The 13,086-nt window shown below is 38.1% G+C and overlaps 1 protein-coding gene across 2 annotated transcripts in view; it reads right to left on the bottom strand.

Annotated features, from left to right (window-relative positions):
- Window positions 1-830: 830 nt before the first annotated feature.
- Window positions 831-13,086, bottom strand: part of GABRG3 (gamma-aminobutyric acid type A receptor subunit gamma3) — a 736,855-nt gene continuing 724,599 nt past the window's right edge. For both annotated transcript variants that reach the window (XM_078448932.1, XM_078448933.1), the window contains exon 10: window positions 831-11,784. In XM_078448932.1, the coding sequence (XP_078305058.1) occupies window positions 11,503-11,784 (282 nt within the window). In that variant the 3' untranslated portion in view covers window positions 831-11,502. The remainder of the gene's footprint in view (window positions 11,785-13,086) is intronic.

Below are 13,086 nucleotides of genomic sequence, written 5' to 3'. Positions count from 1 at the left end.
GAAGGGTCATCTCCCCTGCATCTTTTACATTTTAGGTATAAGGAGACTGACACTCCCCCAGAGATACGACAATATTTTGAACTTGCTATTTTGGCAAACTGGGGCAGTTAAGCCAGCTTCCACTTGACTCTCATACTGTAGTAGTCCTCACTCCATGAGTCAGCAAATGTGGAAGCAAACTGGCAGCCTGTTATCCATTGTGGGGAACATTGTATGCACCACAGTCAGAAAAAAAAAAAGGCAGTTTGTCTCCTACCTCAAGTTCTGTGAACAAATAAAACCATGAGCTTTTCTGTTATTGGTTTAATAAGAACATGTTTATCCCTGACTTTTGCATTCCGATGTTTAAAGATATGTGATACCATTTGTGGATATTGTGTTAACCATGACAGAAAATGACTATTTTTGTCACATGAACAGATATTTCTTGGTTATTTTAGTAATCTGGTTTTATTTTCTTTAAATCCCATCGTATTTTCCATTTGGCAAACTTTAGCTGGGATGTCATTGGTAACACTTTTGCAAGTAGAACACATTTTCTTAAAGTCTTTGTCTCTCAGTCTTCATAGAGCAAATGTGTGAAGATTCCATCAGATTTACAGTATTTATACTTCTCGTATACATTGGGAGTCTTACTCCTCTGGGCTCCTGGAGGATTGGCATAGGCAAAGAGAAAGCAGAAAAACTGTTTATGCTCTGAGTTCCATTGTTTCCTCTGACTTTGGACCCTAGTGTATTTTGTGTTCCCAGGGAATTTTTAAAATTCATAACTCATTACTAATAAAAATGCATATTATTTCTGAAAAAAAAAAATAAAAAAAAAATAAAATTCATAACTCAGTACCAAATAACTCTAGAAATTCTGATTATTTTCGTTTCCTTCTGACACAGTTATTCTGGTAAACAGCTCCTTATCTCTAGGAAATGCTTGGAGGAAGAATCTCAGTATATACTCTTGGCCATGATACAGAATTCCTTTAAAGGGACCTGGATCCTGTTCCACAGGGGGACTCTGAATCTGTGAATTGTATTAAACCAGGGTCACAGTAAGGATCCATGAATTTTAATTATGTCAACATGAGATTCTGCCTGCTTGCTCTAGCACTTCCCTGATTATATACATCAAACAAAGCCTCTGTAGCCTTTGCATCTATACCATTCCTACAGACTTTGGCATCAGTTAGCCACTGCCTCAGATGTTTGTGGATTGACATGCTCTGATTTTTCCTCCATTCCTAGGGCTTATTATTGTCATTGAATCCACTGCTTATGAAGATTAAGTCACACCACTTGGCCCTACTACTACAAAATTTAATAATTCCCACTGAAACCAGGGATCCGGGGGTCCATGGTAGCATATCCCCAACATCTGCAGCCTCCTCTGAACTTCCATGGATGCTGGGGCTTCATCACTGATGTCTTTCTTAGTCTTTAGGTGAGGGGGGGTATCCTTGAATGTCCCTGTTTGTGTTTAGATGGTGGATAGATTAGTTGCATGTAATGGACACATTCCAACATTCTCACCTCCCAAAGACTTGGGCTTTTCCTCTACAATGTATCAAGGAAGTACTGAAATTTCAATTTCTTTGGCTGAATACCACTGTAAATTCAGGTTTAAATAGCCATTTTATTTGAGTAGTTCCTCATTGACCTTAAAAGCAAATTGTTGGTGCTATTTGGTCCCTTCATATATAAATGTATCCAGCCCAGTCTTATAGTCAGTCCTTTCTAGTTCTTAAGCCCTTAAAATAACTTCCAGGCAGTCTTCCCAGTTTCCTTTCACTACAAATATTTAAGATGCTGCAGGATCCCAAGAATCTCTGCCATCTCCCCTAGGGAACAGACCAGAAGCATTCCTTCTGGGCTATGTTTGGATGTAACTTTCCTTTGGGCCTGGACCAATGAAGCTATTGGCCCAGGTAAAGTCACTGAAAGGTTTTCAGAAAAGAAAAGCTAATTTGGGGTGAAGTGGGAGGCTTAAATATGCCCCTCCAGGTCTCAGGGTCCCAAATCTTGAGACTTTATGAAGTCTCTCCTTTACTTAGAATTCCAGTTCTGAAACCAGTACCTTCAGGGCCTAGCATGAACTCTCTTCTTACTTTACAGGTCAAGCAATCAAGTAAGTGAACGTTGTATGTATTACTTTTTAGTTGAGAGTAGTTTTTGTTGATTTCCAGCAACACTAAAGACAGTCCCTACTAAAGACAGCTGACCTCAGTGTGCCATTTGGGCACATTATTTAGTTGCCCCCCTGGAAGAGATGTTACTTTCCAAAGAAAAGTGTGTTTATATTAATTAAAAAGTGAACTTCTACCACAGTAAATGAATGGCCTCAGAAGTTCATTCCATATCAAGGTTTTCAAGATCCTGACTGGCAGAGTGTAGCCACTAAGCACAGGAGTTTTGAAGTTACCTGAAGTCATATTTCTAGCATTTAAATCCTTTTTGTAAGCTTACAATATCGGACAAGTTATTTTAACCCATGTGTCAATTGTCTTATCAGTAAAATAGTGACAAATACAGTACCTCCATCACAGTGTGCTGGAAGGATGGAATAAATTCAATGTGTGAAAATTTCTTAATACATGTGACAGCTGTTATAATTTATCTCTGAAAGGGCCTGCAACTTTGGCCACAAAACAGGGAAAACTTGACAATTCTAGTAAGAGAAAGCGAGGAATGAACACAGAATGTTCGTTAGTGTTTAAACACAGATTGAAGTAATTCTAGAAGTAATTGCTGAAAACACCAAGATAGGTACTTTGGAGAGGTCTAATCAGCTTCTGAAAATCCAATGTCATATTTTATGTCCTCTGTTAGAACTGAAAGCAGAGGTAGAAACAGGCAGAGGTGGTAGAAAATGTCTGGTAGCCCCCACCCCACCTTCCACCAGCACAGGGCCATCTGGGAAGAGGTGGGACTATTTTGTGGAAGTCATACTAGGTGAACTAGGTAGGGGACCTGGGTTGTTCACTTTTAGTAATATGTGCTCAATTCAAATAAACTAGAGTATAAAATTTTCTGTCTACCCACAGTGGTGGGAGTTGCGATTGGTTTATAGTTTTCCTTTGTGAAGGTTTGCCTTTATTTAGTGTGGGGCTGCAGCGCCTTCCCACCAAGCAACTGTTTGGACTTTGGGGGTGGCCAGTCCTTTCCAGATGCATAGACAGTATAGGGTCACTGGCCACACTGTAGTCCTCTCCTCAACTGTGGGCAAGGCCCCAGAGGCTGGCATCAGTTGCCTTGACTTGGCTGGAGTGGGGCCTCCTGCTCTCCAGGGATGGGTTAGAAATCTCTGTTCATGGGCTTTGGCAGGAGTGGAAGAGGAAGACACTTCCTTTGGACGCTAGCCACTTATAACCTTTCTGCCAGATAAGACATTTAACCCTCTCCCCTTCAGCACTGCAGAAATGTCTGTGTGGTGCTGGGCAGGGAACTGAGCCTCCAAGAGGGGCACTGGGTGCCATGTCCCCCTGGTGGGCAGGGACCATATGCATAGGGGTACCCTTGACTTTGGCCCCAGTGTGCCTTTCACCAGCCTCTTGGTCACCCACCCAAAACCGGAAAGATGCCCATTCCTGGGTCAAGTATTTTTGACAACATGTGCATTTATTTGTATTAGTAGTACAAACGTAGGAATCCAAATACAAATACAGAGTGCGACCCAGCCACCAGGCCCAGCTGGCCCAGGGCAAGGCACGGCCTAGAGGGTGCGGCGGGACCGGACGGGGCGAAGCGGGGCGTGGTGCCGCCCGTGTCGCCAAGGCACGTGGGGCGCAAGTGCGCCCTCGTTTCACTAGGACACCACGAGCTGAGCTGCACGGCTAGCAGGAAGTTACATCCTTGAGAGAGGGGAGGAGGACAGCGGGATCTCAGAACCATCTCGGGACAGTGGGGAGGGCCCCGAGATGGCCCGAAGACTGGGAGTCAGGGCTTCCAAGTCCATGTGGGATGACGAGAGCAGGGACTGTTGGAGGCCACTTGGTGAGTACCCTGGCCTGGTCCTTGGTCCACCTTCCTAGAGAGGGGTGGACACACACACTTGAGCAGGGTGGACACCTTCTCAGGACCGAACTCATCTACCCTATGTGCTCACAGTCAATTCCAAGATGCTCTCAGACTCTGGAATTCTTCTACCTTCCTCCCACCTGAACGAGATGGCTTCACAAGTAGGAAGAATTGCATTGAGGCAGAGAACAGATCAGTACTTTTTCCCTCCCTTTCTGCCTGGGGCATTTCCCAGGGCTCCTGATGGTTTACTTTCCACACAAGTTTCAAAAAGAGAGGACAGTCCATGCACTGTGGCTAATTCCAATGTCGCATGGTTCACACTAGACCTGATCGATGCTTTCGCACGTTGGACATGAAAAATGCGTCCTAAATAAGTGTGAGGATGGCTATTTGTCACCTCCATCTTGAGAACTACTTCTAGCTTATCAGATAATACTGACCACCTGCACAAATGATCATAGAATCGCTAGATGTGCACCCAAGTGAAAATATGATCGTGTTCTCAGTAGGAGGCAGGATTGTTTGAACTCAGAACCAACTCTGATCAGGTATTTAAACTTGATTTTTTTTTTTAAGAAAGAATGTGGTCCCAAATTTCCAGAAAATATAGAGACTGTCCATTTCTCTCTCTTTCTCCCTCCCTCACTCTCTCCCTCACTCCTTTATTCCTTAACTAAACACTTAGTAAGCTAATATACTATCACTAGTAAAACTGTGCTCCTTTCTACTTTTTTCAACTACATTTGGGGTGGTGGGTAGAGTAATACACATGTTAATAAGTTGTTCCAGTTTTACCACTGTACATACATACACAAATACACACATCACTGCATGTAAACACAAGATGGCCCTTTGCTGCTTACAAGACAACCCAGGCCCAATCCCTGAAAATTATTACTCTTCTACAATCTTCCATAGAAAATGCACTCATGAGGAATGACCCTTTCACTCAGTCCAGGAGCTGCTTGTAAAGAAAAACATATCATGTAGTTTTATAAATATATGCATGTAAACATTGTTCACTAGCACAAAATTAGTCATTTTGAAGGTCAAGAATAATTGAAAGTATCTTTTACAATATCTTAATACAGTTATTCTAAACAGATAATATAATAGTAAACACTGTAAATGTAATCAATATATTTTGCCTGCGTCTACTTCTATCTAAAAGTAAAAATCTCAAGATAAATTAGGGGGAATAAAAGCCTAGACCCAAATTGTATACTAAGAAGCATATTGATTGTCCTTTTGGGCTAAGAAAATCTGTGGTGTCTGAAGATGCATCCATTTTAGGGAAAAGAGTTCATAGCCAATACATATGTTATCTTCATGAAAAAGAATAACAAAGCCACGTGAGATAAAACAAAACAAAAACAAAAAACCCAGAAGCAACCAATAAAGAAAAAGTAGGTGGAGTGTTCTCTTAAGGAATAATTTCAAATTTGATTGAAGCAGGGTAGACAAAGACTGAAGGGACACAGAGAAGTTATGGAAATGTTTTAGAAAAACAAGTTTTTAAACTATAATCTGCATATCTAATATTTAAGCTAAAATTAAAATTTTCCATTTTCTTCTTAATTTAAGTTCTAATTTTGTTATGATTTGGAAAAAAAAAACATTAGACCTTTGTTTTGGATCAATAGCTAAGGACTAGTATGGAACATGTAAAAGGATATAGATGATAATAATGGTCATGATGACGATGATGGTGATGATGGTGATAGTTATGATGTTGATGATGGTGATGATGATGATGGTTATGATGATGCAGCATAGTTTATCTTCTAATATCTTACCCTATGTGGCTCACAATTTGAGATTTTAATCAGCAAATTATGTGAAATTTCTATTATTACTCTTCTTTCTATAGATTCTAGACCTACCCTGCACTAACCTGTGCATGGACTAAATGAATGGGGCAGCTTAACTGAATGGTGGATGGGTTGACTGGGCTAGATAGAGGATGGGGTGGTCTGATCTCTCCATCAAAGTGATTAAACTATTGTTCTCTGTATTGGGGTGCCTTCACTCAGTTGTCAAAACTGAAATCCCTCCTCATAAGTGTGAACAGTACAGGATAAAAATATATTTTAGTAAATTCTAAACAAATAAAAACAATCATTATTTATTCCTAAAAATCAGTCTGACTGAGAGTTAGGACTTCTACTTTTTTTTGTTTTTGGAAATTAGGAATTTTAATCCATTTGTGAATAACTGATTAGTGGGAGAAATGAAGAAATTCCAAATAACCAGAAAAGAAGAAACTATGGCAGCTACCTTGACAATCTGTGAGATTTCATTATTGGAAATCAGTCTTCACTATTGTTTCCAATCTGTTCAGTTTAAACTGTTCAACAGACATGGAGAGCCTTCCTTCCCTGCAGGAACCACTATCACCCTCACTTTGTGGAGCAAGTCCACTTGGCTGGGAAAACTGTGTTGTGGTTACAAATTTGAAAAACGAAGTGGTGAAAGTAAGCCATTATCTGAATAATGCAAGCAGAACAATTTAAATTTCCTTTAATTACCTGAATGTTGCATTCAAACAGAGTTTGTTTTGCATGTGTGCATGTGTGTGTACATGCATGTGTATGCATGTGTGTACACAAGTGTGTATGTGTGTTCATGTTTGTGTGTTTTGTCTTCCAAATTTTCTAGCTCATATTCCTATATTACACAATCTGAAAAACCTACTTGGTTAGCTCAAAACGTTGAACACTTGTTAGTGGCTGTTCAACTAATTTTTTAGCACTGATTTAAACTAGTCTAAAATTTGTTTTTTATGTGAGCAGAGTAATAAGAGGATTAAGGTATTTTACTGACAACATTAAAAAGCAAAGCATCATTTAACTAAAGGACATTTTGAAGAAAAATAGTAGGGAATAGCCTCTCTTTAATTTTAATAGAACTAAACCAGGTTATAGCCTGGAATTGCTGACTTGTAATTAGAATAAAGTTGAAAAGAGGAATGGAAATGGTCTAGTCTCTAGTCTTCAAAACTATCAAACATTAAAGAAGGCAAGTTTTTATTCTCCCAGAGACATGAATGACTGAATTATTATCCTGTTATCTCAACATGTACATGCTTTCTCCTATTAATTATAGAAAATTGTTTCTAAAGTAAAAGGTTAAGTAAACAAGGAATACAAGAAGGGATTTGTCATTTAGCCTGAACTGTTATTTATTTATTTATTTATTTATTTAGGTCTTTGGATATGATTATACAATGCAGAAATACTTCTAAACCTTGTCAACCTGAATGTTTCCTACAAGCAAGTTTGAGAGGAAGAAATAGGCACAGATTGCATACTTCCTCAATTTTGGGCAATTTGAAGAAAACTCAACAGAAAGTCATGAATTTAACATTTACAGTGTATTTACAATCTGTTTGTCCCCCCCTTATTTCCAGACATCTTTCTGAATATTTTAAAAACAATAGTGTTCTGAACATTCCAGTGTGTATTTATATATTATTATGTTTATCCAAAGTCGTTCATTAACTTTTCTTTTTTACAGAAATTGGGTCTGAAACTTCATATTTATATAGTTTATAAATGCTCAGAAAAAGCAGATATTTGTAAGATCATGGAGAGAATTCAAAGTGCTTTGTGTCTTGAGAACATTGATCTGATATAGTGACAAGTATATGCTTGGAAACTAGTTATAATTCTTCAAGTTTGCAAAATAAATCATAGAAAGTTCTCAGTTATTGGCAGCTGAGATAAAATAATCAAGGAAGAAGAGGTTTTGTTTGTCTTTTTTCTAGCCCTTTAGATAGAGTGCCCCATTGCTTCCTAGTTGTGGCAAGTATACGTTAATGCAAAATGGGGTTATGAAATACCCACCTTTGCTTGCAGAGTATGCTATTTTGCAGAGAAGCAAAAAATATGTCTAGACACTTTTACTGTAGCAAGATATGGCCAGATAAAAAGACTCAGTGTGAAGGGTGGACACTCATATCCCATCAGAAACACTAATTTAGATTGGCCCCAATTTCCCTCATGTAGCCTGAAAATGCTTTGCCATGAAGGACAAGCATTTTTTCAACTGAATCAACAAAAACTATTTTCTTACCTGATTTGTTATACAATTAAGGAAAAGACTGCTTGGCACACACACACACACACACACACACACAAAAGAAAATCCTGTCTCCATCCATCCATAAACAATAAATAAAACCTGTCATGAATATATGTGATTACAGAAAATGGAAAATCTATGAGATATGTATGATATAAGCTTTATGTGTTATTTTAAGGCATATGTTGGGTAAAAAGGGGGCAGTATTGGCTGGGTCAAAAGTAACTTATAGTAACATTTTCCTTCTCTGCCCAGTACCTGAGAATCTCTCCTCTGGTCACTGGTGTTGAGACTTTGTAGAAACAGAAACTTTCTAGGCTCTGAAGAGGAATTTTTCTCTAATTTCATTGATGTGGAATGCCTTTTCTTTTGTCTCCCTCTCAGCCTGGATGAAGCTTAAAGGAGAGACAGTCACAGTTGTAAGTATGATCCACAGTGGTAAGAAATTAGAAATCCTTTTCAAAATACGTAACTCTCATCTCTGCAATTTACAGTATTTCTGAAAGTGAGGAATACAGTAGCACCTTTAGAATACCAGCCACTTACACAGTTTCCCCACCAGCTGCCATGAAAACACAAAACATATTTCTCAAGTCTAAATGCAAAGCAAGCTGGGCAGAGCTATACAGGTGCTGGGTCTGGGTGGAACAGCCTTACACCCATGTACCTCACACATACACTACTAACCAAGCATACTGGTGAAGGAGAGTCCCTCAATTTAAGAGAGATACATTTCCTTCACATTCTTCCTGTGCCTCTCCTCTTCCCTCCTCCAAAAGGTAAACTCTTACATAGTTAATAAGCAAGCCCCTGAGCTCTGTACCTGCATGAGGTGCATACCATCTCTTGTATTGTGGACTGAAGGCTTATCTCAGAAGTTGAGACTTATAAGAGAACTTGAACAGACAAGCCTGCAGAGAAACTGACATTGGTGTGTTCTGAGGGGATGTTTGAGTTCTTTTTAGTTAGAACCCATTGTGGGTAGATTGCTGTATGGGCAGGAGTCTATTTTATACTTTGTGAGTGAACATCTATGAGACTCTCTTGAGATAAAAGTTTTCCTTTATGGAGAAATGAACCATGAACTAGTGTTCATCAGCAGGATGGCTGAGATCAGGGGGAAGAGAATGGTTGGATTCAGCAAATAGGTTATTGGTAAGTATATCCTACACATATAATTTTATGAGTTGCCAACAACACCCAAATATTGAGGAGCTTTGAAATAAGGAGCATCAATATAATTTTTAAGGTAAAAGTGGAGCAAATTTATCTTATAAAAGTGTTCTTAGGTTATGTCTCTTCCAAGAGGAATTTCACTAGAAAATTCATCTCCCTCCATAACTACTTTTAAGACATAACAGGTTGAAATTCTTCATATTGTTAGATATTATAAATTCATAAAGATGAAAATTATGCTTGAAAAGGACTGACTTTGGACCACCTTCCATGGGTACTCAGTGCTTTGGTGGGATATGGTGGATTCCTTTGGTCAGGGTGCCTCCAGGACACCACTGCCAAGTGTGGGGGAGTAGTTTATGCATGAGAGACAGAACAAGGATGCTAGTATGTGAAATTCTTCAATAGAGTAGAAATTTCATATTAGCCAATAGGTTCAACTTATTTTTCCACAAATATTATTTTATGTTTTAAATTGAATTTGCTAAATAGAACCCAATTGGCTTGTGGCCTATGTAGCCACTATTAAATCAAAAGTCAGGGAGATGACAGGAAGAAAAGCCGAGGACTTGGGTGTCTCACACTACATAGATTCAGTCCTTGAAAGCTGGGTGATCATACCAATGTATTTGCATTCACTTGATATGAATGATGTTTCATAAATATAAACAGATTTATATTTTACTTTTCTAGCCTCTTCCACTCCCATCCCCTTATGTCTGGTCTTAATCCAGTAAATTATGTGAAATTAGCACTTTTATATATTCTCTCTGTGTATTATTTTACCTTTTTTCTGAGTAATAATTGTACTTACAATAGACAATTAAAATAAAATTTTATGGTTTCCAATAAAATTAGTTCAATTTTATGGGTGAGAAAGATGAGAAGTACAGAGATACTGGTAGAAAAATTTTAGTACCAAAATTTTAATAATGCCAAAGCATTATTAATGAACTGGTGGGACTGTTTTTCCTATCAATGGTGGGAGGCTTCTGAAGAGTCTTGTGAAGTTACATACTGGTATCCAGTTATAACAAAGAACTAACATCAAGAACCAAGTTAGTTTTGTGTTATAAAAATATCAAAAGAGTATTAATTTCAGGGGATTTTTTCTTTGGGATTTTGCTACATATTCATATCTCAAAGTATAAAATAATTTTGTTCATCAAAATATATCATTGATGATAGCCATTGCCCTTTTTTTTGCATCTAAAGTTGATTTGACTTGAAAGTTAATTATAACTACGAAAATTTTAAATTCCATCTATATTTCTTTCACACTTTGGAAAACATTTTCACGACAAGGGCTTATGAGTGCTGTATACTTGTCTTTGCAAGATGAAGATAATCATCGAACCTGTAATAGCATAACATACAAAAGACACATACTCTGGGGTTGTGTTTTGTTAGACCAAAACACAACCCTTAAGGTAAAATGTTGAACTCCAACTGAACTAATCCAAGAACCCAAAGTTAAAATACTGCTTACTTTTAGTAGTTTGGAATAGAGTAATAACCTTCTGATGTTCAGAGATAATCAACATCATTGAATTCAGCAACATGAGAATTTTTCAAATCATATTTTTTTCTCAACTGGAAACTTGTGGATAATGCATATACACCCTTCCTAAACCTAGGGTGAGATTATTAAATAAAGAAATTCTAGGTAACAATGATAGTTTCAGAGTAAAAGAGGTCACAAAGAGAGGAAACCAGGTCAAAACTCACTGCAGTTCATACTTGAACTCAGACTGTCCAGGAACATGGGGATGAGGTCAACATGAGTGTGTCCCAGCAAGCAGTGTCTCCACACATGTGGGCACTGGTGCTCCTAAGAGTTGCTAAGGAAAGATATAGAAGGGGTCTTGGCATAAGAGAGCTTCCGGATATTTGCTTACATGTTTTACAGATTTCCTTGCAACGGCAATTGGCAACTGTTTCCAATATCCAAAAACCATTCATAAACATCACCAACCTACAGATTCAATAAGGGATTAGCAAGAATATCACTTTAAAACTCAATTAATGTGTGTGTGCGCACGCATGTGTGTGAGTGTGAAATGCATAATAGAAATGGTTGCCAGGTACTCCGGTGCTGCTCAAAGGTAATGTATAACTTCAGATAAACTGAGCAGTGTTTTTCCTTCCTACTCCAATTGGTCACTACTGGTCTGGGGACAGTGAAAGTAAAGAGTGAAATCTAGTGCTCTTTACTCATCACCACAGAAATATTTAGAGATACAGGTATCCAACCCAATAAACCAAGTTGAAGAGCAGGAATGATGTAGGGAAAAAGACCCGAGAATATGAGTCCAGCTCCAAGATGTCTATGTGAATACGCCCTTTTCTCCAAGATCCGGATTTGCATTCTTCATAGCAGCAGAAGAAGCTCTGACAGTCTTTGCCATCCAGACACTCATAGACGCAGGTATCTTCAAATTCCTGCCAGTACACAGAATTGTTTAAAGTGATCATTGCAGGTGGTGGTGGCCTCACGTCAAGGAGAGAATAGTTCTGTAGGCAATAAGAACAACACAAGAATCATCATGAATGCAATAAGAACAGCCTGAGATAAATCGAGCAATAGGTGCATGTTATATCTGTCCACCAAATAAGGAGGATAATGCCATGCCTATTCCCACACATCCCCCATCCCTGAACTGGACATTTCAGTCTTTTAGAGTTCAGTCTGCCAATTAAATATTTGAAAACCTAATGCAAAAAAAAGTACAATGCAGCTTTCAAAAGTTGCATATCTCAAATTATTGGTGTGGGAAGATGAGCACATTTTCAGATATGTATTAACCATTTCAAGTCTCTGTTCTGCCTACTTTTCTGTTGATTTGGAGTAAATGTGTACATATTGTATATAATCCCCAAATATTAAGCACTACATATATTGAAATGTGGAGAGATAAATTTGTTTTTCCCTAATTAGTAACCGGTAAAAATATGGTATTATAAGACTGATGACAGAATCTTCTTGTTCAATGTAATTAAGGTAAAAAATGAGCTTTCAGTGTGTGGTGGCCAGATACCATTTGTCGCATATAGAGAAATAGCCAAAAATGTGTACAATTGGAATGTTTTATTTTCTATTTCCCAAGCTCTCTTCCTGACGTGGAAAAGTCAGTGTAGGGCCTGTATAGGAGAGGGGGTGACTTAACGTTCACTCATAAATGAGATGAATCACTCTTAACCTTGAGAAGTGTCTTCATATAGACTTGTCAATTCCTCAGGCACTTGTTTGAGCTCTTCCAGATAACTATGAATTACGTATTAAATTGAAGTCTGTTAAGAGGTTATATTTCTAAATTTGACTGAATAATGTGAGAGTATTAAGGATTATAGTTGCCTTTCTGTTTTAGTTTCATTTGTGCTGGTTGAACTGAGGGACTGAAGTGTGCCAATGGAAGTAGTGAAAGCTGAAATCAAGGGATAGGTGAACACACAAACCCAGTCCTCAGCTGACTGGCTAGATCTGTTGTTCCTTGCTTAAGGAGAGAGACCTTCCAAAATTCATTAGAAAGCATCGTGAATACCTCTTATGCAGCTGATCCTTTAACAACATGGATTTCAATTGTGCAAGTCCACTAATATGCAAATTATTTTCAATGAATACAAGTCCAGTACTGTTAATGTATTTTCTTTTCCTTATGATTTTCTTAATCTTTTTTTCTCTAGTTTACATCAAGGTAAGCATATAGTATATAGTACATATAACATACAAAACATATGTTAATCAACTATTTATATTATCGGTAAGGCTTCCACTCAATGATAGGCTATTAGTAGTTGAGTTGTTGGAGAGTCAAA

Source organism: Panthera onca, chromosome B3 (assembly GCF_046562875.1).
Source record: "Panthera onca isolate mPanOnc1 chromosome B3, mPanOnc1 haplotype 2, whole genome shotgun sequence".
Classification (NCBI taxonomy): domain Eukaryota; kingdom Metazoa; phylum Chordata; class Mammalia; order Carnivora; family Felidae; genus Panthera; species Panthera onca.
Note: the sequence above shows the minus strand (reverse complement) of the source record. Positions and strands in the feature narration are given on the sequence as shown.